The following is a 26380-nucleotide window of genomic DNA, read 5'->3' as shown; positions in this document are numbered from 1 at the left end:
AGGTACCGGCTGGATATTAGGATTATTATTTTTTTACAGTAAGAGTTATTCAACAGTGGAATCATCTACCTAGGGAGGTGGTGAGCTCCCCCTCACTGGCAGTCTTTAAGCAGAGGCTGGACAAACCCTTGTTAGCAATACTCAATAGGGTTGCCAACCTCCAGGTATTAGCTGGAGATCTCCTGCTATTACAACTGATCTCCAGGTGATAGAGATCAGTTCACCTGGAGAAAATGGCCACTTTGGCAATTGGACTCTGTGGTATTGAAGTCCCTCCCCTCCTAATCCCTGCCCTCTTCAGGCTCCACCCCAAAAATCTCCCTCCGGTGGCAAAGAGGGACCTGGCAACCCTAATGCTCAAGGCTGATGCTGCATTAAGCAGGGGGTTTGACTAGATGGCCTGTATGGCCCCTTCAAACTCTATGATTCTATGACTGTATTATACTGCCAGTTGTGTTATTTGCCATAAGCCCATGCAGCCTATAGAGAAGAGAAGAGTTATTTTGAAATGCTATGTGTTCTGTTTTTAGTACTGGGACTAACTTAAAGGTTAATAGACAGTTGTAGCTGCCAGAGTAGATTTTTTATTCCTTTTCTCCACTCTACTGACCAGCAAAGATGAGTTGGTGCAATGTGGATAAAGAAAACTACAGTTTAGATAATGCATTACTCCTTACTCAAAACTAGATTGCAAAAATTATGAAACGTCCCACAGAAGCAACCATTTTAGTTAAATTCTTTGTCTTTTTTAATTACTGAAACACATTTTAAACTCAATGTAATTCCCAAAACACTGCTAATATAAGTAAGAATATTGTCCCTAATCCAACTAAAATTAGCTTTACAGTGCATTCTGGTTGGATTTCATTGCATTTAGAATAAAGTAATTCTGCATAGTCTGCACTGTTAATTAGCTCAGATTGTTAATTTTGGCTGCTTAAAATGCACAAATGAAAAAGGGAACAAAAAACCTTTATACCCCACATTATGGGTTGGATTCTGCTAGCTTTCTCTCAATCACACCTCATTCTTCTCCCTATGGTAGTCCCCATCCCATATGGCTTTTATACATGTAAGCCTCATGATTTTCAGCACAGCACATGCTTTCCAGAGAGGATAGCAGTTATTAAAAATTGCAGGACTTTTTTTTTACAATATGTGATTTTAAGTGGTCTTCTTTAATTTGTAGTTTTAAAAAAAACTAAGATAAGCAGTTTTTTCTTCTTTGACAGCCATTATTTATTAAACTAGGAAGGAAGGAAGGAAGGAAGGAAGGAAGGAAGGAAGGAAGGAAGGAAGGAAGGAAGGAAGGAAGGAAGGAAGGAAGGAAGGAAGGAAGGAAGGAATCGTGTTTTCCCCCTCCTGAAAAATTCAGCAAGGAAACAATTTAACTAGATGTTAGAAGTACCCAAGTTCTCGCATATTAGAAAAATTGCCTAGAATGAATGGATGTGATCTTTTACTAATGACATAAAAGACAATCAACACTGCTAGACATGGTTGCTTTGACATATGACATTAGATCAGTCCAACTACAAAAAATACACCTATAATATTCAGGATCTTTATTTACACTGCTCCAAAGAACTGGAGTGTAGCACTGTGTGAGGCTAGATCCAAACTTCCTTGAATGGATCAGAGCTCATGGAAGGGATCTTAGCATTCAATCACAAAACGTTAGCCTCTTTGTTCCTGTTTCTATTTCCTCCCCCCCTTGCTGGCATTTGTTTCCCTTCTTCCTGCTTCCTTCTTTCCCTCTCATCTACCTTTTCAGATTAGTTTCCACCCCCAGGCTGCTAATTTATCTCGCAGGTCTTCCCGCTCCCCCTTGCAGCTTCTGCAGCCTATTCTCCCTCTCCCCAGTTTCTTGGACAATCCAAAATCTTGCATAATTATGTTGTGAGATCTCAGCTGTTATTCTGGGATTGCTAGGAAACCCCTTTTAATATCACTGACCCCTCCCCAAACAGAGATATGTTCTATAGGATCTCTGGATGAGCTAAGGGCCCTCTCAAGTATCAGGTAAAACAAACTTTACCTGACGCTTGGGAAAAGGCCCATCAGCAGATTCTACAAAACACTGCATCTGAGGAAGGAGTCCTCTGCAATATTGTATGGGGTTGCCAAGCAATCCCAAAATAGTAGCTGTAGTCTGGGCTTGCTCAGTGTTGTACACTGCTGCTTCTCCATTTTGGATTTTTTAAATCTCTCAATTGTTTTTTTTTAGTTTGAAGGTTTTTCATGCAAACCTGATACTTCCAAAGTTTGCAGAAACTTTTACCCTATCCCTGGATGGCCCTCTGAGGATTTTTTTTTAAACCACAGTGTGGGGGCATCAAAGGGAATTAGATATTTCATTAGAATAGCAAATATGTTGTTCTTAAAAGATTCCAATAATACTGTTAGGAAGAGAAAGGGTGCTACTTGTTTGAAGACCCAAATTTATATTTCTTAGAATAGAAAAATGTAAATAGCTTACAAAACTCAAATCTCTGTGTGATATGTTGACAGATACAGATTCCCACATGCAAGTTTGCCTTCTGGATATGACCCTGAGCTCACAGAAGGATAGTCTGGAGGAAAAAGAACAGTGGTCAGAGTCCAGAGAACCATGACACTAGTTCCAAAAGCTCTATGGGCTGTGGACTTTTTCTTTCTCAAACATAAATACCCATCTATCTAAAAAAAAATCTTATTTACTTGTTTATTTACTTCATTTATACCTCATCAGTCTCCCCAACGGGGACCCAAAGCATCTTATAATGTTCTCCTCTCCTTCGCTTTATCCTCATAACAACCCTCTGGGTTAGGTTAGGGCAAGAGTATCTGATTGGCCCAAGATCACCCAGTAAGCTTCCATGGCAGAGTGGAGATTTGAACCTGGGTTTCCCAAAACCTAGTCCAACACTAACCATTACACCACACTGGCTCCCCAAGTAACTCAGGACAGCACACTGTTTCACTTTCTTCATTTTAGCTTTACAATGACCTAATTAATGAGAAAGTTAGACTGAGAGTGTATGACTGGGCCAAGTAAGTCATCCAACAAGGTTCATGGCAGAACGGGGATTTGAACTTGGGCTTCTCAGAATCTACATTAACCAACGCACAATTCTGGAAACTCCTAATGTGAATTTCAAAAGCAGTTTGTGATTGGTCACTGGGGGCAAATGGCTCTTCAAATATTTTACAGTAGCAAGTCTAAGTAGAAATGTGGATCTTCTCCTCACAACATGTGTACAGCACTTTCAAAGTTGCCTGTACTGCTCTTAGTTTGGCAAAGGAGAGGGTTGGAGATTCTCACACCCAGTGGCCTGTTGAGAAAATATATTCACACAAAGAGCAAAAGAAAGTAATAACAGCAGTTACCCAGTTTAACTAAAAAAGTTTAACTGTTTTATACAATTAAAAAAGAAAAAGTAAGATGTGTAGGAAGGACTTGTCATTGATTAACCATGTGACCAAACTCTTTAGATATTTATGTATGCAATTTTAACCTACAGTGTACTAAAGTGACTAACATATATAGAAAATAAAATACAATTTGATTAAAAAATAAAATATCCCAGAAGCTTGCATCCTCTCCTTCAGACCATCTGATCAGGCTTGGGACCCATCAAAGCAGGCAAGTTTCCCCAAGATCTTCTGTCTTCAGTTTCACAAAAATGAAATCCACAAGTATTAGCTGCAGCATTAACAAATTACCTTCATGTCAATAATAGTGTTTGTTGTGTATGTTATTACTGTTTCAGCTGGCTGAAATGGCTAGCTGGTAAGTGTACTGGTTAAAACCTTGGATGTGGACTGAGAAGCAGCTCATTGGGTGAACTTGAGGGAGAATGGTTGAAAGGGTTGTTGTAAGAATGCATTGGGATGATGACTCTAATTTACATTGTCCAGAGATTCTTGAAGGAAAGATGGGATAGAAATGTGAAGAATATTTTTTCTGCTTTTCCAATCATTTATTTACTACAAGAATTTTTATCCCAGACTTTTAGATACTATTTTAACCAATTTTTGGTATTTTATTCCTCTCTCTATGGTTGCCTGCATCCAAAGTTAATTCTATTATTTTATTGCTTTACTTTTTGTAGTTAGCCAACATTGGCAAGATTTCATAGAAAGGATTGATAAAAAATATTCTAAATAAATATACTTGTATTCCCCTAAATTCAAAATGGTGAAATCATGGGGATCCATGATTCTGTATACCGAATATATCAGTGCAGAGGCCCATAAATAAAGAGGAGGGGCAGGACAGGCACTGACCTCACCCCCACATATTCTGCACATGCACAGTCTCCTGAACACAGGGACAGAGCCTAGAACACAAGTAGGTGCTGTGCCCACATTTGGGTGAACGTGTATATGAAGAGGGATGCACTGAGGGCCAAACTAGTTGTGACAGCACCCTCATGCCCAGCATGAGGACACTGACACTCTTTTAAAGTGATTTTAAAAATCTGCAAAGGTCCATTACTGACCAGTTTGTAAATGTAAATGTTTATTGATACGGCACCAGCCAGACAACAATAAATATATACTCTTATAAAATACAAAGTTATAAGGCACCTGGCATACTCATAACAACAGTATAAAATTCCTTACATAGAGAGAAGCTAAAAGATTAATATTCATTTAAGTTTCCAAGGCCCACTCTATGAGTGAGTCTTACAAATGAATGCACAAAATTTAGAAACTTGCTTTGTGACTGAGGCATCCCCCTCCCAAGGTAAGTACTTGGTTTTTCCCTCTTCAGAGCTAGCAGTAGTTTTTTTAAGTGAGGGTACTATGAACTTTAGTCTAGCTTCCTCATTAAAGGGACACTTAAGGAAAGCATGTTTGACTGTGTCTATTTCTCCCAAATTGCAGGGCAGAGTCTCTCTGACCTTGGTACCTTCTTCTATCTACCTTCTAAAATCGCTGAAGGTAGGGCAGAGCATCTTGCCAGCGTAAAGGCCCTCCTATTCTTATTCACCTCTAGTAGTGATAAATACTCCACTGGTGCTAGGACAAATCTAGACCGGTCGGGTGCCATAAATTCTGGGGAGTTCGAGAGGTCTATCTGGCGTTCAGCGTCAAATAGCCTTTGCTTGATTTCCTGATTTTCCCGCTCCCTGCTCAACTCCAGCAGACTCACAGGGGCAAAGCCTAGGCTGTTGATTCTCCCTATAGTTGACTGCCACCACCTGGATTTAAAGTTGTCACTGCGGAGTAGCAGAAAGAGCCCTTCTGTGGCCCAATGTACTTTCAGCCAGAGGAGAATGGAAGAAAGAGCAATCCTGGCCTCCAGCTTCACAGTGCCTGCCTCTAGCCTAAACCATGAGTTTGAGACACAACAGGGGAGTTGGAAAATTGACCGAAGAAACTTAGATTGGACTGTCTCTAATGGCACAAAACTGGACGACGGTGGCCCCAGTAACAACATCTGGGCAATCAACTTCACCTGAAATAATTTTAGGGCAGCCGGAACAAAATATGCTCCCCTTGTTCTAACATTACTGACCAGGTCTGCAGTGTGGGACTCTTTCCCTTTTTATGCGCAAAACAGCCATGGGGGTGGGAGATGCAGATGTTTTGGCACTTGAAGGCCTGGGGGGAGATAAGAGCACCTCAGTGCACTGGACTGTGGGCCTGATCAGGATTGGGCTCTTGTGGCTTTTTAAAATCACTTAAAAATGGCAGTGGCTCCAAGTCAACCATGAAGTTTGGCCCTTAGTCACAAGTATGGTCAGCCCACCTGCTCCTTGTTCCCTTGCCACATGTGTTGGCATGTATATTGATATGTAATGTGGACAAGGCTACTGTGTTCAGCAGAGACACAGGTTTGTTACCTCATCTCTTTTCTGTGAAAACTAGTTCTAAACACCTATTAAGACTAGGTTTGCTCAATTTACCATTTCCTCTCAGCAGTTTCAAGATGCCAAGAAGTGTTCCTAAAACACTCCTAGCCATTAAGAATCCCTGTACCTGACTACATGCAAGTGGCACAGATAACAGGAAACAATGTTAAACTAGGGGGTTACCGCATTATGTATTAAGTGATGTATTAAAAGTTTGAAAATGTTATTAAAAACATTGCGATGTTTTTTATAACATTTTCAAACTCTTAATACATTGCTTTAAAAGGGTTTTTGGATGCCATGGCTAAAAAATGGTTGGAAGACGTCTTCACAGCTAAAGGGGCCAAACAAAGTGCGAACAGTATTTTTTATAACAGTTTCAAACTCTTAATACATCGCTGGGAATACATCGGTAACCCCCTAGTACGCTGATTTGACTGGGAAAAATAACTTTCCCATTGGAATAAATGGCCACTAAATGTGCTTAGATTTAGCTGTATTATGCTCACATATTAAAAAAGAAACAAATCTGCAAGGTTTAGTTAAGAGTAAACACTTTGAAGTCCCACTGCCTTAGGTGGGAAGGTTAAACTCATACTCTGATCTGGCATAGTGAAATTAATAGGATCTAAAAATGATTAACTTTGGTTGGATAGTAGCCCTTTTATTTTTGTGAACTCCTGGTCATAATGCAACTACCAGCAATAAGGAAATGTTATTGCCAACTGGAAATAGGGACTTTTAAAAGTGCAGCATGGCTCTCCATAGACAGATGTCAAAGTTTTTTTTTTTAAGCATCAAAAGAATATTCAAAGAGAGGGACTGTGGCTCAGTTCAATCTCTGGCATCCTCTGGACAAAGTCTCAGGTAGGCCTCTCTCCCAAGAATTGTCACAATAACTAGCAGAGGACTTCAATGTCATCCTAAACACAGTTTAGCAGTATTTAGAAGGTTGTGTCTCTGGTTATGATGTCAGTGTAAGTAGATGTACCAGTGGTCTGACACATTATAAAACAGCCTCATGTGTTAATCTGCACTGCTTATGATAGTTTCACTTGTCACCAATGTTCAGTTTTGTTTTTGTTTTTTTAAAGGGAAGTTCCCTCCAGTTACACCCATGTTGCAAAAGCTTTCTCACAGTCTCTCTGCATCATCCCATATAATGATCAATAAATAATTACATTTTTTGGATTTATACAGTCTATGAATTAAAACTTTCAGTGATAATTTTAAAACATTAAAAGAAATGTAATGTATATAGGAGAGGGTTTTTTTCCCTTCGTATTTGCAAACTCTGGCCACAATCTAGCCAGCTAAGCACTTTTGTGTCATGTTGATTTCAAAGGGAGAGTTAAACCATGCTTAACTCTTACCAGTATAACTAACAGAACTTAACAGTGCATTTGTAAGCAGAGTTAAACTCTTCAAAGCCCACAGACTTAGCAGAGAGTAACTCAGTTTAGGGTTATATAACTTTTGCTGAATTTTGCCTTTGTTTCTTTACAAATTAAAGAGGAAAATAAAATGAGTATAACTATTATTCATCATTCTTTTATCATAAACACATTACTCAGTATCTAAATTTGATGAAGGCTGAAAGCCCATCTATAGCTACTTGGGAGTAAATGGCACTGAATAAAGTGTAAACATGACTGATAATCCTATGCTTCTCTGGAACACGCATGTATCTGTATAGCCCAGTCCTATACATATTTACTCAGAAGTAAGTCCCATTATTTGGACTTACTCTCTTAATAAGTATGTACTTGGCTTCATTTCTAAAGATCAATTAAGACCACAAGCCTAAAGTCCTTATGTGCATCTAAGTCCCACTGGCTTCAGCTGGACATATACATATAAATAAGTTTAGAAAAAGTTTAATAATCAGGTTAATTATTTAATGTCAAATTTCTTCGAACAAAATTGCAATATTGTCCTTTATAGCATAATTTGGAGTACTGAAAGATAAGTTATTGAAAACCAGCATTTAGAGATATGGCAAAGGGAAATTTATTTGTTAATTTGCTTGTAGTCATTATGAAATTCCCCATGGCAGTTAAAAACAGATTAATATTTCATGGACATAATAAGCATGATTTACACTTCTAACATCCACAGTCATACCAACAGTTGAGTGCAATCAAGTAAATGAGATGACTGAAATGAATTATTTATTAAAATCCTAGTTGGAAGCAACCACCAAGTGTGCTTTATTTTTGACAGTGATGCAATTCATGCCATAGCGATAGGCCTATTTGTATGTGAAAATCATGTGTCTGTCTCTAGCAAATAATTACACTGAAAGAATTTCCTGTGTTAGAGATGTCTTGGGAAATTCCAGAAAGAGATAGAGGGAAGTCTGAATAGTAATCGAATAATAACTCTCAAGGAAAACTTTCTAAATTCAGTGGCACTTACTTCTGAGTGCAAACATGCTTCGGATATCACTGTCAGTCTGAAGTCTATTTAACACGGAGAAAGTTCAACTGAATTTAGTAGGACTCTTTTCCAAGTATACATGCTTTGTCCAGGGCTGCACAACTTCAGTGCAGCAGCCAGTCACAGATAATGGTGGCTTTGATTTCCTCTGTATGTTGTGATGCTAAACACACTTACTTGGAAGTAAACACTCCAGATATATATTATCCTGCCTTCCAGGAACAGAGTGCCAGGCATTTCAAATTGGACATGAATATAGATCTGCAGTGGAGCTAGATCTGTGTAAACCTATCAGGCTGCAGTCTTAAGCATACTTCCCATGAACTATGTTGTAGTAAACTGCTTTTAAGTTGAAAATGTTTAGGAGTAGGCTCTATGCTTCATATCAGCAGCCCTTTGGGGATGTTTGAAGAATTCCAAATCAGTTCATTGTCACCAGTATTTCATCACAGTGGCAATTATAGGCTTGAGTTATTCCATCATTTCCAGTATTTCAGATATTGCAGTAGGGATGATGAACGTTCATCAGCCCCATGTGAGACAATGCTATCATATCACACACATCCTCAACCAAACACAGCACCCATCCCTTTGCAAGCCTAAATAAATTCTGCTAATACATCTGCATCTGTTTGCAAGGGGGACATCTTAATTCCCCGGAAAGGTTGTAGAAGGAAACTAGAAAGATGTTCAGAGCTATGTTGAATTTTTGTCAATGGATTTTTTTTCCATTGTGAGATAGCAGAATTGTTTTTTTTCACACATCTCCCTGTTCCTGGTTACTAGCGCTACCTTAAAAAAAACAAAAAAAAAAACCAAAACGCAAAGCACATCAAATGGGAAATCTCTGATCCGTCTGAGGAGCCACACAGGATGTGCATCTCAGGGAAAGAGAGGAACACAGACAACGACCCGCTCCGAATCGCCATCCAGAAAGGCTGCCCGGTGGCCTTTTCTGAAAGGGGGCGTCTGGGCGGGTCAAAGCAGCCCCTCTTTCGGGGAAAGGAGAGGTTTGCGCACAACGTCTCCGCCGCCTTCTCCGCCAAGCGGGTCTCCCCAACTCACCCAGAACCACGGCGAGGATGGTGCTGAGCAGCAGCCAGTTGTTGCCCAGGAACCGCTTGCAGTCGCAGCCTCCCTTCTTGGGGCCGGCCGGCTTCATCCCGGCGCCGGGCTGCCTCTCGGCCGCGGCCGTTGAGCAGGAGGCGCAGAGGCGGCCGAGCGAAGGCGCGCGCCGCGGAGGCAGGCGAGGCGGCTCGGGCGGCAGCGGGAGACGGGCTTTGGCGCGCGGGCGGCCGGCGGCTGTTTCCCCTGGAGCGCGCGCTGGCTGGCCAGGTCGCGAGCGCTCGCCTCCGGGCTGCTGCTGCTGCTGCTGCTGCTGCTGCTCGCGTCTGCCCGGCTCTGCGGCTCCTGCTTAGCCAAGCAGACCAGGTGAGGTGTGGCGGCGGCTGTGCGCGCGCGCCCTCTTTCCTCCCGCCTTTCTCTGTGCCACGCACCTGGCGCCGCCTTCGCGCCCGGCGTGTTCGGAGGGGGGTCCCTGGGGGAAGGGGCTTTGGGGCACCCAGCGGCGGGGGAGGCGTTGGCGCCCTTTTGAGGGGGGAGGAGTCCAGCCTGGCTTGGGCCCCTGTAGTGGCCAGAAAGGCTCAGGCAAGGGCGTCGTGAGCAGGGCGTGTGGAGCAGTGGTTCCCAACCCTTTTTTGGACCAGGCACCACTAGGACTTTTTTGTTCGGTGCAGGGACCCCAAGGTTCAAAATAAAAATTCCGGGAATTTGAAAATAAACTTTAATCATAACTGTTAAACATTAAGCTTAGAATAATATTTGAATATGTTTTTTTTATAATAGAGAACTTTTAATTGAAAATATTAATTTATTATGGGTTTATAAGTTTGTTTCGCGGACCTTAATTTAGTTCTCGCGGTCCCCTGGGGGTCCGTGGACCCTGGTTGGGAACCAGTGGTGTAGAGTGACTGAAGAGCGTAGAGTGGGCTTGCTCCCATGTTTCTGCCTTGAAATGGTTTTTGTTAGGGCCCCATAGCTGGGGCCCTTTTGAGGTAGGGGTCATAGAACTGGAGCCAGCTTGGTCAGACCAAACTAGCCTGGAAGGGTCATTTTAAAAGACAGGGCTTGCCCATTCCATCTGGAGGGATATACCCTCCAACCAAAAAACAGCAGCTTCTATGGCTACTTATTGGGCTTTTGAAGAAGACCCCTCACGGGCACAGATGAGCAATCTCCTTCACAAGAGCTGCCTTGGTCATGACTTTGGCTGGCTCCAATATCACCCTCCCCCCCCCCCCGAAAACTGCTCTGAACCTGAAGGTCACTGCAAGTAGAGGCTTCGTTTCCCCTCACCGTGACCATCTCTTGAAATCAGATTTTTGATTACCGTAATAAAGGACTGTTCACAGGATGTCATTTGCCACCAAAAGAAATGTTTTCCGTGCGTTATTTTTGTTGGATTTAAGCCGTTTCCCTCAGTTTGGAAGCTAATATGCATGGACATCCTGCTATGCGCCCCAGATACAAAGGGAGCCCCCAGACTTTGAGGTGCCAGCCTGCCAATCGGCTTTTTCCGCCAGTCCTTGGCAACGCTGAACTTCTGAACCTGAAAACCGATGCACAGCTCAGCTTCCAAATGCCTGGAGGATGGGGCTGACCCCTTTGTGGGATCCATAAAATTGGACCCCCATCCCAACATTCACCAAACTTTGGTGTCCATCTAAGGAGAGTCTTTTGCAGCTATGCTGCATATTTGGTGACTCTAGCTCCAAAAATGCCCCCACTGGAGCGTTGAAAAAAATCCCCATAGACTATAATGGACCCTGCACAGGGGACCTTTACCTTTACCTTTACCTTTTACCTTTACTGGCTGGGGGTAAGTGACTTCCACCATTTAAGGGGGCTGGCGGACTAAGCTGGAGGCCAGCCCAGCCCAGTTGGCACTAGTTCCCACCCATCAACCCTCAGGGAGGCAGGAAGAGGAAGGAACAGGTAAAACCCTCGGCATCTCTCTCATAAGGGCCAGTGACTCAGGCTTGGACAGGCAGCTAGCCCTCCCACCAGCTAGCTGGCTACATTGGAGGGCAGTAGAGAGAGAGAGGAGGAAGATATAGGCTGCTGTTATCCCCCTTCCGCTCTGCAGTCTGAAGGCTCTGGAGCGTTGAAAAAAATCCCCATAGACTATAATGGACCCGAACTTTTTCGGTAAACCTGGAAATAAAGCTGAAATACCCCTTTAGCAGTATGGGTATTTGACTTATTCCAGGTTTACCAGAAAAAAATCAGGCTCAATAAACCCTAACCAGAAATTTATCAAAAAAAAAAAAAAATTCATGACCCTACTGGCTGGGGTAAGGGGAAGGCACTGGCAAACCACCCCGCAAACAAAGTCTGCCTTGGAAACGTTGGGATGTGACGTCACCCCATGGGGCAGGAATGACCCGGTGCTTGCACAGGGGACCTTTACCTTTACCTTTTACCTTTACTGGCTGGGGGTAAGTGACTTCCACCATTTAAGGGGGCTGGCGGACTAAGCTGGAGGCCAGCCCAGCCCAGTTGGCACTAGTTCCCACCCATCAACCCTCAGGGAGGCAGGAAGAGGAAGGAGCAGGTAAAACCCTCGGCATCTCTCTCATAAGGGCCAGTGACTCAGGCTTGGACAGGCAGCTAGCCCTCCCACCAGCTAGCTGGCTACATTGGAGGGCAGTAGAGAGAGAGAGGAGGAAGATATAGGCTGCTGTTATCCCCCTTCCGCTCTGCAGTCTGAAGGCTCTGGAGGGCATGTCAGCCCCGCGTGACCCTGATGGTGCAGAGCCACTCACATCTTGAGAAAATCTCTCTCATGGCCAGTATGTGCACATATTCCTTAATGAGATTGTCCTTTCCCTTATGCTCAGATGTTAGAGAAAGGATGTGGGGAGGGGAAGTGTCTTCTAGCTTTACATTCTTGATATAACCAATTTTCATTCAGCCTGTGAACTTGGGTCCCAAGTCTGGTAATAGTGGAATGGGGTGGGGAAAACAACTTCCCCTTTCTCCCCAACAGTCCCTTTATACTCTGGAGGATGGGGCTGTGTGAAAGCTGAGAGCTGTTTCATTTACAGTGCTTATTTGGCAAAGAAAATCCCACTGTGGAATTACTTTCATGCTTATTTTTTTCCTATACAGAAGTGCATTCTGTATTGTAACATACAGCCAGGTTTAGCATTACTCTGATAATCTCAGGAAATTGCTTCAGGCAGCAGTTGTCAAAGGATATGCCATTTTTCTACCTCCAAAGCAACTTTCATCTTTGTGTGTCATTAAAAAAATGAAGTCCAGAGTTTTATTTTGCTACAATAGACTATTTTATTCTGTTTTATTTTCGTACTTGAAACGAACACAGCTATCCCTCTGGAAAAATGGACAGAAGGGGATACCATTGTGTCTTTTTCATTTACAAAGTTTTGGCCTTAGATTTTTTTTTTTGTAAATCATTCCTTAAACATACATGTGCATGGATTCTCGTCAAGCTGACTTTCACAATCCCTTCAGACTCTTCTTCATCCCCAATCTCCAAGTTCCCAGCAGGAGGATCATTAAAAGAAAGGCAAATCAACCACTGAACCACTTGGAACTTTCTGTCACTTTTGCTTTTTTTTACTTGTGTGGTTAACCTTTTTCCCAGAAGGAAAAAGGTTATGGATATGCATATATTCAGAAACCTTTCCCTTACTCACAAAGAAACTCGACCAAAGCTTTTCTAAAGCTTTCTGAAAAGATGTGTGTTCAAAGCCTCTGGTTTCCATCCTGTCCTTTATTTTGTGCAGCTAGTTGTTCCAGTGGGCAACCTGCATCCCCTTCTATATCAAATAGATCTGATTTCATAATATTTGATAAGGATCTGGTGAACTCTGCATTATGTATCCTAGGATTTCCAAATGTGCTGATCAGTTGCACTAAAAAACAAATAAAGATGTCCACTTATTTTCTATTATATTGCCACCACCTCTATCAGTGAAGAAAGCAGAAAAATAAACTATAACTTCCACCTTTCTAAGTGCAAATGAAACAGTCTGTTGGTAAACAAGGGTACAGATGTATAAAAACTGGCTTGGATCCACGTAATTTCCACTGATAGAAAAGGTCTTCTTGCCGGCCAGCCTGCCTCCAGCTGTATCCCAGAATGGCTCTTGAAATGTAGAGACAGGGGACGTCCAGAAACAGTGTAAAGGGGGTAGTTGGTGGTCTGTAGTGGGGAGGATTGCCCCCACCTATAGTGTGGAAATCATCCATTGAATCCATCCAAGATAGGCAGCCCAATCCTGAGGGGGGTGGTACTTGCGCCACGACCATGGACGGTGCAGCAAGAGCGCAGTTGAGGGGCCTCCTAAGAGGTTTGCTATGCTGTGGCCAGCTCTGCACAATCACCATTTTAAACAAAATAACAGTGAGGTGGATGCTGGCATGGGTGTGCTGGAGTGGAGGGGACAGAGCTGGGGACCCGGCTGCCATGGAGGCAGGCGGCCACCAGGGGGCAGCAGGAAGGCCGCAGCAGGAAGAAGTGGGGGGGGGTAGGTGGGACTAGGCAAAGCATCTCACGGGGCCGGTATGCCTCACAACCACCAGGTCTGGAGGGAAGGCTCTGGAGGCTGGAAGAAGGGTGGAACTAGGCAAAGGAGGGCAGAGGATGGCTCCACTCCCACCCAGCCCCGAAGGAGTGCAACAGAGGCTGTGAGAGGGGTTGGACAAGGCAAAGGAGAACAGAGGATGGCTCTGCCCCCCACCCCCAGACCCAAGGGAGTGCCGCAGAGGCCGGGAGAGGGTCAGGAGAGAGCTGGGGGTTGGTGAGTTGCCCCAACCATGCACCCAGGGGAGCATGGTGGTCCCACACCCGTAGCCCCACATGCAGTTGCAGCCACCAGGAGGATAGGCCCACAATTGCACACCACTTGCTGGTCCCGATCCCTCATCCCAAGCTCTAGAGAGAGAGGTGGGTGGCTGGGGATGAGCAGCCCAGTGGCAGGGGCAACTATTCTTCCAGGGTGATACTTGGCATCCTAATTCCGTTCTAGGTGGCTACCCCCCCCCCCCTTGATTGGTGGATGTCTCTCATTCTGTGCTGCAGCCCCTCCTCATCTTTGGATGCATGGGCTTCCCGAATGTGAGACCCCACCCTCCTGGGGCTTTAGCCACCTCTTGGCCCTTTGGGAGGTGTCCTGCAGTGGTGAGGATGAGGCTGGGTAGCCAACCTCCAGGCAGAGGCTGGAGATATCCTGGGGTACAGCTGATCTCCAGCTGCCAGTGATTGGTTCCCCTGGAGATACTGGTCTCCTCGGAAGGTGGACCCCACGGCATGAGCCCCAATTGTAGACCCTTTCCCTCAACCCCCCCTCCACAGGCATCAAACCCCCCCCCCATCTCCAGGTATTTCCTGGCCTAGAGCTGCCACCCTTGGGTGAGGGCTTAGCATCCAGGGAAGTGCCGATGCTAGCTTGGTATCATCGGGGGAGGGGGAATGAACTCCGCAGGCAGCCTGCAGTGCCTTATGCTGGAGGTGGCCTTTGAGGGTCCTGTCCCTAACATTCCACCCACCAGCCCCCCTTCCACCCTGACATAGTTGCACACACATGGTTGTCAAAGCCAAGTAAACTTTATAGGGGGAGGGGGGTCGGGCATGGCAGCATTGAGCCTCTGTATCCACCTCTGGGCCAGCCTGGAGCTCACATTCCACTCACTCCTGCAGTGGATTTCTATGAAGGCTGATCTTCAACAGGAGAAGCCATCTGACAGGGCCAGACCCATTATGAATGGAGGCTAGGGGTTACCGCACTTTGTATTCCCAGTAATGTATTAAGAGTTTGAAAGTGTTATAAAAAACATCGCTTTAAAAGGGTTTTTGGATACCACTGCTTATAAATGGTTGGAAGACGTCTTCACAGCTAAAGGGGCCAAACAAAGTGCAAACAGTATTTTTTATAACGTTTTCAAATTCTTAATACATCGCTGGGAATACAAGTGCGGTAACCCCTTCTGTTAAGGAGTGAGCCCGTAGGTGGAGGGAAAGGGTGTCAGTTGCATGCAGAGCTTCACCTGCTGGATGGCTTCTTGCAGCAGTCTGTTGAGACCCCCCCACCCCAGGAGTTGACAGTCAGCATCCCAAGCCACATGCGCCTTAGCTGCCGGAAGGTCTCTGTGGTGGGATCGGTGCTTTTGAGGAGGTTGGTGCTCCGCTATTGGGTGCTGCTTTGGGGCTTGGCATCCTTCCTCCAGCAGCCCATTGGCTGACTACTTGGTCAACATCCTTAGCTGCCTGAGCCCAGGGGGCGTAGCTGCAATGAAAGGGGTGAACTGTCAGATGCCTATAATGGGGTTCTACGTAACTTTGCGCCAAAAAAAGTGGGTGTTCACAGGCCAAAAGCCCTCAGGAAGCCGACTACCATTGGCCCCACCCCTGGGAATGCTCTCCTTTCAAGCCAACATGGCACCCTGCGCTGAGGATACACCGCTGCGGAGGCTGGGCCATAGCCTGTTCGTCACGCACCTCTGCAGCTCCTGGGCACTGATGTGTAAGTGCCACCCCAGCAGTGTAAGTACTCGTTATCCTGGGTTAAATGGACACTTGTGCCGGCACTGAGTCACACTGGCTCCTATGGAGCTTTGCCTCCCCTTCAGGATTGCATGGTCTGTGTTTACTTTATAAAGGATTGTTTACGTTATTTCTGTCTCTGCCTCGTAGCTTGTACCAGTTAGTTTCAGAATGCAGAGGTGTTTGACTCTGCATTTCATAAATTGATCTGTGCACACGTTTTTCTGTAAATTAATGGGTATAAGAAGTAAAGAAGCATAGACAGCTAGTTTTAGGGGAGACAGTATTGGAAAGGTTAGATAGGCTGGGGTTCAAATTCCAACTATTCTATGAAGGAATAGATTACAGTGCAGATTTACTCCAGTCTAAACCAAATGAATTAACTAGGATTTCACTATTTGTCTAACAAGTTGCTATGATGAGAAAATGGGACAGCCTCACCCTCAACTTCTTGGATGAAGCAATAAGTGATTAGCAGTACAATTCTATGGAGTAGAGTTACTCCAGGCAAAGTCCGTTGAAGTCAATTGGTGTAGAATTGAGTTGAACAGTAAGTTTAGAAACAAAAAAGGCCAAAAAAAAAAAAGATTGATGAAGCAAAGAACTAAAACATGTGTGCTCCTTTTCTTTGTCTCCCATGATTTATTCTGGATGATGTCTAAATACCCTTATTCTCCAAATGCATGCCAAATTAGTTAGAACAAAAAGTAGGAAAAAGCAGAGATGTTAAATTTTCAGATGAAAAGGTATTTTTAAAAGGTATTTTTAAAAAGTTGACAGATATTGGCTCCAATCCTGGATGAAAATTCTACTTGGCAGTTTCTGTACAGGCAACCAAACACAATTCTCTAATAAAAGTGTCCCAATAAAATGAAAAGGTATTAAAGGTGCCACAAACTGATGGACCAGTCCCAAAGATCTTGAAGTTATATAGAATGATGGAAAATGATGCTAAGTGTTTCTGTTCTGGAACAGTTGGCAACTATCTAAATCATGTCGCCAGTGAACGTACTTGGTCAGCAAAGAAAATACCATTTTTATTTAAGAAAGACTTTTTGATTTATGTATTTATTATGTTTGAGTCTACTTCAACATAACATTTTCCTCTCAGACAGCTTTAGGGGATTGAATTCCATAACGAATATACATGGAAAACATTACATTCGAAATTGTCACCTATTTAGAATTTTTTGGAAGGAGATTAATATTCTTCCAGCAAGGTTATCAAAGTGATAAGCTCATCACTTGATAGTCACTGGTTGTAGATGAGCAACTTGGCCTTTGAACCTGAGCCATTGCAGTTCATGATTCAGCTAAGTGAGTTATCTTAGGCTCTTAAGGTTTTTGTTGTATGTGAGATGAGTTTTTTCTCCCATTCCTTCCATTGTGCCTACAGTACAACATTCCTAGCCCAGATTGGCTGACATATATGTAAAAACTGTAGCTTACCTGCAGGGTCATACTTGACCTTTGTCAAAGTGATTTGTACATTGTGAAGCACAGGATTGTTGAACTGTGAATATAAGGCTGCTCATCCATGGTCCCCACCCCCCATACAAACATGGACCACAAGGAGCCCCCAGTTTAAACTGAGCTTCCATGTGTACATTCTGGACACAACTTGTGGGCCTCCCAGAGTTTTCCTCTTTGAGTCAGCTCAAAGAAAAACTTCATCCAGTCCACCTCAGAGGAACTAGTGGCTTAAGTGGAGAATCCATGTGGATGTCCACACACAGCCAATATGGGGAAGAGGGTGAATCTAAACTTGGCCTTCAAAATGGAAGAGCTGAACTCCATATTCCTCCCTCTTTGGCCTTTAAAGCAATTCCTCTCCCTAAACTGAACCACAGTGTGGCTTTACAATATGGCTAAGCTGGGAAAGGGGAAGGAAGGTTTGCTATCCTGGGGGCAGGGGGTGTTCCCAGGGCAATCTCTGTCATGTCTGTGCTTCTGCACAGATGTGGTGGAAGAAAAGGGGGTGACAGCACCAATGAGCAGTGCAAGGATGGGGTGTGCAGATGCTGTTCCAACCCTGTCTCATGCTAGGAACTAATGCAGGAATGTTTGCTGTTGCTGCCGCCATGTGGAAGCAGCATAAATCTGACTTCCTACATAGCCATCAATGAATCCAGAAGTCCAGTATGCACACATTCAAAATTGCCTTTCTGTGTTTCACACATCAGACAACTGTTACAAGTGTATTAAATGCTGTGTCAGGGGAGAACCGGTAAGTCTTTTTTTAAATCTTTTCCACTAATAGGAGCAGAGGTAAAAAGTGCTTTAAGTGGTACATGTGATTTCACTCTTAGGATACGCTAAGTATTTTTATGTAGGATTTATCTGTGTACCTCTTGCCTCTGTCTTGTATAGATTTCCTGGAGTTCAGAATGCATATCTGATCCCTTAACACCTCTGCTGATGCTCTCCTTTGGATGCTTATTGATCCCTGGCTTGGCAGACTGATGGTGTGCTTTGCAAGAGCCTCATGTCATCATGGTCTGTCCTCTGGTTCTTAGCTGGCACTGCTTTCCCATCTCAGTCAGCCCTTAAAACTATCAACTCAACTGATCGTGTTAACTGGGTTTCACGACATAGAAGCTTTGATTCAAAGTCCCATTCTGCGCACTCTGCCAGCCTCATGATTTGGGCATATGCTGCTCACTTTATGATCCACAAGTGCCGCACAGCCAGGGGACTTGTGAAGAGTGAAGACTTGTGGGAGTATGGGCTGTTCAGATTGAATCTACACAAAAGAATCCATCAGATCTCTGAAGAGAGATCCATGCAGCCATGCCTTTTGTCCTTGTTCTTATACTTGCTATGAATGTTAGTAAGCACCCCTTTTAGAGATTATGATTGGTACATTGTTTACTGCTCCCCAAACCTGGAGCTGGGGCATAGAGGAGCTGAAGCTCAAATCTGTGTGATAGTTATACTGGATCAGAAAGCCTGTATCTCAGTGCTACATACTTTACATTAAGAAGGTTCCAGGTTCAGTGTCTGGCATCAACAGACAAAGAAGAATCTTAGAAATCTTGGATGCTCTACTATGTCAATGGCTAGACTCTGGATCTTTTTCTGCTGCATCAGAGTGAGGCTCTATCTGATTTGACATCCTGTTTTCCACAGTGTATAAACAAAATAAGCTTCACAAACAACTGATATTCAAAGGCATATTGTCCTGAACATAAAGGGTCTATTTTGCTTTCATGACTAGTAGTCATTGATAGTCTAGGATAAGCAACCTTTTGGACCCAAATCCTAGGGAAAAACCCATCTAAAACACACATACAAATATCCTGTAGAAATTTCTACAAAAAAACAAACAACAACAACAAACAAATACCCTGTAGAAATTCAATATTTTTACTCTCAGCCTCCTTTTAACTGGTTTTTGAGGAGTTTCTTCTTTTGAACTTTCTGGGCAGCCTTTCATCCATTTGTAAGTTGAGTTGGATAGTAATTTGATCACTCTACCCAACTGGTTTGACAACTTTTGCATCTTATACCAGGTCCTTGCTGTCCCTATGGATTAAGACCAGTTTACTTCCTTTTAGCTAATTTCATGTCTTACTGTTCCAAGGAAGAGTCTTTTGCTGTGAAAATGGTATGAACAAGAATAATAGTATGTACTGTCTAACAACTGCAACAAATAATGATATATAGGAGCAAAGGGGGGAATACATGAAAAACAAGAGGCAGATGCCTATTCTTACATTTAAACTTAAGGGTTTTTTGTTGTGTAGTCAGGTTACTGCTATCAGTCTATGCCATATGTATTGTCCCTGTTCAGTCAGACATAGAGATCAAAGGTAAAAACTTCAGAACTCACTGGACCTTGAATCCAAGACCATTCTGTCAAGGCAGTAACCATCTTGAAAGAATCTTCCAGCCTAGTCTGTATTTTGCCTCTCACATGTGCCCCAACTGTTCCCAGATAACAGCCATGCTCAAAGACACTTTCCCAGGTTAGCATTAATTAGAACATTATTTGCAGCTGGGAGTTCAGGCTGGGAGGGGTGATTTGCTCATCTCTTAGAATGTTCCAGTTGGGAGGGGTCAGACTGACCATCACCTAGAAGGTTCAGTGGAGACAGCCCTATGATTTTTGTATGGGGCCAGCAGGTTTTGGTCAGCATTTTCCATAAAGAGCTGCTATGTTAGAAGTTAGTTTCTTTTACCCTTACCTTGTTCCCTTCCCCCTTCCATGCTGCAAGAAATACTTTGAAACTTCAAGCCTCAAGAACCATATTTGCTCCATAGAACTTCAGTAAGTAGTTAGTGAGTTAGTTTTACTATTTTCATTCTACCTAGAATCAGAATAGAATCATAGAGTTTGGAGGAACAACCAGGATCATCTAGTCCAACCCGCTGCACAATGCAGGAAATTCACAACTACCTCCCCCCCACACCCCCATTGACCCCTACTCCATGTCCAGAAGAGGGCAAAAAAACCCCCCACAACCCTCCAGGATCCCTGGCCAATATGGTCTGGAGGAAAATTCCTTCCTGACCCCAAGGTGGCAATTGGCACTACCCTGGGCATGCAAGAAAGAACCACAAGAGTCAAAGATTGATGCAAACCTTCTTGCCCTCCCTCTCATGATCTGCCTAAGGTCATAGAATTAGATGGCCATCTAGCCTCTGCTTAAAACCCCGCAGGGAAGGAGAGCCCACCACCTCCCCAAGAAGCCTGATCCACTGAGGAACCTCTCTGTTAGAAAGTTCTTCCTAATGTTTAGCCAGAAACTCTTTTGATTTAATTTCAACTTGTTGGTTCTGATCCGACATTCTGGGGCAACAGAAAACAACTTAGCACCACCTTCTATATGACAGCCCTTCAAATACTTGAAGACCATTATCATATCACCTCTCAGTCGTCTCCTCTCCAGGCTAAACATACCCAGCTCTTTCAACCTTTCCTCATAGGACTTGGTCTCCAGACCCCTCACCATCTTTGTTGTCCTCCTCTGGACATGTTCCAACTTGTCTACATCCTTCTTAAATTGTGGTGCCAAAAACTGAACACAATATTCTAGATGAGGTCTAACCAGAGCCAAGTAATGTGATACCATCACTTTGTGTGATCTGGACACTATACTTCTGTTGATACAGCCCAAGATCGCATTTGCCTTTTTAGCTACCATATCACACTGCTGATTCATGTTCAGTGTTGGGTCTACTAAGGCCCCCAAGATCCTTTTTGCAGACACTACTGCTAAAACAAGTCTCCCCCATCGTATAATTATGCATTTGATTTTTCCTACCTAAATGCAGAACTTTACATTTATCTCTGTTGAAATGCATTTTATTAGTTTTAGACCAATTCTCCAGCTTGTCAAGATCATCCTGTATCCTGGCTCTGTCTTCTAGTGTATTTGCTACCCCTCCCAATTTAGTATTGTCTGCAAATTTAATAAGCATCCCCCTCTATTCCTTCATCCAAATCATTTATAAAGATGTTGAACAACAGAGGGCCCAGGACAGATCCCTGAGGCACTCCACTAGTCACTCCTCTCTAAGTGGATGAGGAACCATTAACAAGCACTCTTTGGAAGCGATCTGTCAACCAGTTACAGATCCACCTAACAGTAATAGGATCTAAACTACATTTTCCCAATTTGTCAACAAGAATATTATGTGGAACAGTATCAAAAGCCTTACTGAAATCAAAATAAACCATGTCTTCAGCATTCCCCTGATCCAGCAAGGTAATAACTTTCTCAAAAAAGGAGATAAGATTAGTCTGACATGGCTTGTTCTTGAGAAACCTGTGCTGGCTCTTAGTTATCAGATCCATCCTTTCTAAATGCTCAAGGAATGACTGTTTGATGATTTGTTCTAAGACTTTTCCCGGTATAAGCATCAAGCTGATGGGTCAGTAGTTAACCAGATCCTCCTTTTCCCCCTTCTTGAAGATGGGGACATTTGTCTGCCTCCAATCTTCTGGCACCTCACCTGTTCTCCAAGACTTCTCAAAAATAATGGACAGAGGCTCAGAAATTACATCTGCAAGACTACCCTTGGGTGTAATTCATCTGGCCCTGTGGACTTTGTTTCATTTAAAGAAAGTAGGTGTCTATATACTACCCCTATGCCAATGTTAGGCTGCAACTCTCTTTCCTCATCACGTGTTCTGTTTTTGCCATACTGAGCACCATTTCCCTCACAAGAAAAGACTGAGGAAAAGTAGGAATTGAGCAGTTCTGCCCTTTCTTCTTCTCCTGTTACAAGTTCACTTTCAGGTCCCCGTAGTGGGCTTGTGTGTGTAAAGTGCCGTCAAGTCTCAGCCGACTTATGGCGACCCCTTTTGGGGTTTTCAGGGCAAGAGACTAACAGAGGTGGTTTGCCAGTGCCTTCCTCTGCACAGCAACCCTGGTATTCCTTGGTGGTCTCCCATCCAAATACTAACCAGGGCTGACCCTGCTTAGCTTCTGAGATCTGACGAGATCAGGCTAGCCTGGGCCATCCAGGTCAGGGCCGTAGTGGGCTTATCATGTTCTTATTCTAACTCTGAACATAGGAAAATAACCCTTTTTTGTTGTGTTTAGCATCTCTCGCTAGCCTAAGCTCATACTGTGCTTTAGTTTTCCTAACACTGTCCCTACAAGCAATGGTTATTTGTTACATGTCATCAAAGAACTGTATGCAATGTTTTAAAATCCTTTACTTCCCTTTTAAAATTATATTTTAATACATAATAATGGATATAGAAAAGAGATATACAGAGTATAAGCTCATTTTAACTTTTAACTTTTATTGGTGTGAGTTCACTGGCCAAACCTAGAAAAGCTTGGTTGCATTACTACTTGGAGGCAGGTTTGTCTCCATACATGCTGTCCTTTGATGCTAGACTGCAGAACCATAGCCACTAGGTTTATGTTAACCATCTTGGGCCCATCCAGTATGGTAAGGAGGTCTCAAAATATTTTCAATAAATTAATAAATTAAATCCAGCCTAACCACCTTACGGCATTCTGTATATTACTTAGTGAAAGGAATAGTTCTACTGTCAAACTTATTTGCCAGCAATGTAATCTCAGCTTGATCTGCTTCAGCATCACAGGGGAGCAACACTTAAGAGTAGGGAAGCAAAGAGGCAGCAGCATCAGACAAGGAAAGGAGGGAGGCACCAACTTGTATGTACAGGTTGGACAACTCACTATTATGCCCATTTTCACTGTCTCCCCACATTCCCATATATGATTACGAAAGGAAGGTAAGACCAGTGCTAGAAGACATGAATGTTTCCATGAACTGCTATTTATCATAATTACTAGCAATCAGATGTGAAATGTTAAATATATCAGAAAGGGAATAGGTTTGGATATTCATTAGTTAATTTCTAAATGCATATCCTATTCCCTATGCGAGGAGTATAGGTAGCAATATAGTACATAGTGTACAGTATCATCTCATGAAACAAATATATAAGAAGCAATTCAAAGAATGTACTTGTTATTGTATTTCAAAATATGTATAGATCGCCATTTCACTAATACCATCTGAGGCAGCATACTATTATTAAATTTGTAAAAATATAAAATACAAAACTTGAAAGAGTAAAAAAGTCACTAATAATACAATTAAAACAGCAAATGAAATTGTTAGCTATAAAAGCTGACAAATCAGAATAAATATTACTTCAAAGTTGTCTGAAACAAAAAAAAATTCATTGCTAAAATAATGTATAGAGAAGGTGTCAGGTACAGGGGAAGAGGGAGGTCATTCCAAAGGCAGGGGCAATCACTTGCTGAAAATAACTCGTTCTTCATGGCCACTCTGCCCTAGAAAGGTGTGTGTGTGTACAGTGCTGTCAAGTCACAGATGACTTATGGCAACCCCAGCAAGAGGCTTTCAAGGTAAATGAAAAGTAGAGGTGGTTTGCCTTCCTCTGCAGAACCTTTCTTGGTGGTCTCCCATCCAAGTAACAACCCTGCTTAGCTTCTGAGATCTTGCAAGATCTGACTATACTATGCTGCCTTCCTCCCCCCCTCCCACAACAAAGGTAGGATAACACAAATAAGGAATCCAGACATAGTGCCCAGGCAGGACTGTATAAAAGTAAGCAGTCCTTCAGGTACTGTGATCACAAGTTATATAAAACTTCATAGGTTGTACAAGACTTCAGAACAGCACCTTGAATTGGGCCAGAAATTTACAGGTAGCCAGTACAGATATTTAAGCACTGGTATTAAATCAGCTTGTTTCATAGATTACAGCAAAGGTTTTGACTGTGTGGATCATGAAAAGCTATGGCTGGTTTTAAAGGAAATGGGTGTGCCACTACATCTGATCGTTTTGATGTGCAACCTGTACTCTGGACAAGAGGCCACAGTTAGAACAGAATATGGAGAAACAGAATGGTTTCCAATTGGCAAAGGTGTCAGACAAGGATGTATTTTACCTCCCTATCTCTTCAATCTATATGAAGAATTAGGAAAGCTGGATTAGATTTAGATGAAGGTGGAGTGAAAATTGGAGGGGGGAACATTAATAATTTGAGATATGCTGATGACACTACATTATTGGCAGAAAATAGTGAAGATTTGAAACGACTACTGCTGAAAGTTAAAAGAGAAAGTGCCAAAGCAGGACTACAGCTGAACATCAAGAAAACAAAAGTAATGACTACAGGAGAATTACACAACTTTAAGCTTGACAATGAGGAAATTGAAATTGTTCAAGACTTTCTATTCCTTGGCTCCACCATCAACCAAAAGGGAGACTGCAGCCAAGAAATCAGAAGGAGATTGAGACTGGGAAGGGCAGCCATGAAGGAGCTAGAAAAGATTTTGAAGTGTAAGGATGTGTCACTGGCCACCAAGACTAGATTAATTCATGCCATTGTATTCCCTATTGCTATGTATGGGTGTGAAAGCTGGACAGTGAAGAAAGCTGATAGGAAGAAAATAGATTCCTTTGAAATGTAGTGTTGGAGAAGAGTGTTACAGATTCTGTGGACTGCCAAAAACACAAATCAGTGGGTTATAGATCAAATCAAGCCTGAACTGACCCTAGAAACTAAAATGATTAAACTGAGGCTATCATATTTTGGTCACGTCATGAGACGACAAGACTCACTGGAAAAGCCAGTCTTGCTAGGAAAAGTTGAGGGCAGCAGGAAAAGAGGAAGACCCAACAAGAGATGGATTGACTCAATAAAGGAAGCCACAGCCTTCAATTTGCAGGATCTGAGCAAGGCTATCAAAGATAGGACATTTTGGAGGACTTTCATTCATAGGATCGCCATGAGTCAGAAGCGACTTGACGGCACTTAACACACATTAAATGAACTCCACTAGTGATCTTGCTGCAGAATTTATATCTGAAGTTTCTGAATTGTTTTCATGGGAAGCCTCATGTAGAGAGCATTACTGTAATCTAGCTTGAAGGTAACCAGATCATGGATCACTCTAGTCTTGTTCCATCTACACTAGCTCCCAGTTTGCTCCAGGCTCAGTTCAAGGTGCTGGTATTGACCTGTAAGCCCTGTATGGCCAGCCTACCTTCTCCATTATGAAGCTACCTATCCATTCCAGTCATTTTCAGAGGCCCTGCTTCAGGTGCCCCCACCATCTGAGACTAGATGGATAGCAATCCAAGAAAAAGCCTTCTCAGTCAAGGTGCCAAAAACTACTCCTCTGCCAGTGAGTGAAGTCTCTTTTGTTTTGTTAGGCATACCCCCCCAAATAACTGTTATTGGCCCTCCTCCCTGGTCCTGCAGTTGTGTTTGCATATTTATATGTCTTGTGTGTGTGTTGTTATGTCTTCATTGAATTATTTAAATATTTTATATATACTTGTCTTAAATGTGTTAATGTTTTGATATTCACCTTGGGGTCCCTACTTGGGTGGAAAGGTGGCACAGAAATATTTTAAATCAATAAGTTATATAGAGGTACTGGTTTAGAACATCAACAACATCACCTAAAGTAGGTGGAAAAGATTATGGATAGAGCTGGATGTCATCACCATATTGATTACATTTAACCCAAAGAGATGGCCTCTCTCAGCAGTTTCAAGTAATTGTTAAATAGCATGAGACAGAGAATGGAACACTGGCAGAACAGAACATAGATCAGGGGTGGGGAACGTCAGGCCCGGGGACCATTTAAGACCCACGAAATCATTTGGTCTGGCCCTTCATGGGTCCTGGCAGACCTCTAGCTCAGAAGGATCTAAGACTGGCGATACGCCCCCTCCCATGGACAGGAATAGCCTCTATTCAAGGCAGATGTGAGTTTGTTTTGCTGAGAAAAGGAACCTTTTCCCGCTCTTGTAGAAGTGTCATTAGCTATGGAGCTGCTAGGACCACCCAAGAAACTGTGTTAACCCTTTCCCACCCGGGCAGTGGAGAAACGTGGAGGCAGGGCTGGGGGCGGAAGTGGCGACAATGGAGGGGTTAAAGGGGGCAGGGCCAGAATATGTGGGGGGTGGAGCGAGTTCTTAGCCAGCGTGTCCTCATTTCACCCCTGCAGGTGGAAGTAGCAGAGCCAGCTGTGGAATCTGACCCCGACCATGTGGA

The 26380-nt window shown here is 43.3% G+C and overlaps 1 protein-coding gene across 1 annotated transcript in view; it reads right to left on the bottom strand.

Annotated features, from left to right (window-relative positions):
* The window catches only part of LOC130492912 (excitatory amino acid transporter 3), a 64105-nt gene extending 54655 nt beyond the window's left edge, over positions 1-9450 (bottom strand). The window contains exon 1 of the mRNA XM_056866686.1: positions 9348-9450. Within this exon, the coding sequence (XP_056722664.1) occupies positions 9348-9444 (97 nt within the window). The 5' untranslated portion in view covers positions 9445-9450. The remainder of the gene's footprint in view (positions 1-9347) is intronic.
* Between the last annotated feature and the right edge of the window lie 16930 nt (positions 9451-26380).

The sequence above is a fragment of the Euleptes europaea genome, unplaced genomic scaffold (genome assembly GCF_029931775.1).
Source record: "Euleptes europaea isolate rEulEur1 unplaced genomic scaffold, rEulEur1.hap1 H_2, whole genome shotgun sequence".
Taxonomy (NCBI): domain Eukaryota; kingdom Metazoa; phylum Chordata; class Lepidosauria; order Squamata; family Sphaerodactylidae; genus Euleptes; species Euleptes europaea.
Note: the sequence above shows the minus strand (reverse complement) of the source record. Positions and strands in the feature narration are given on the sequence as shown.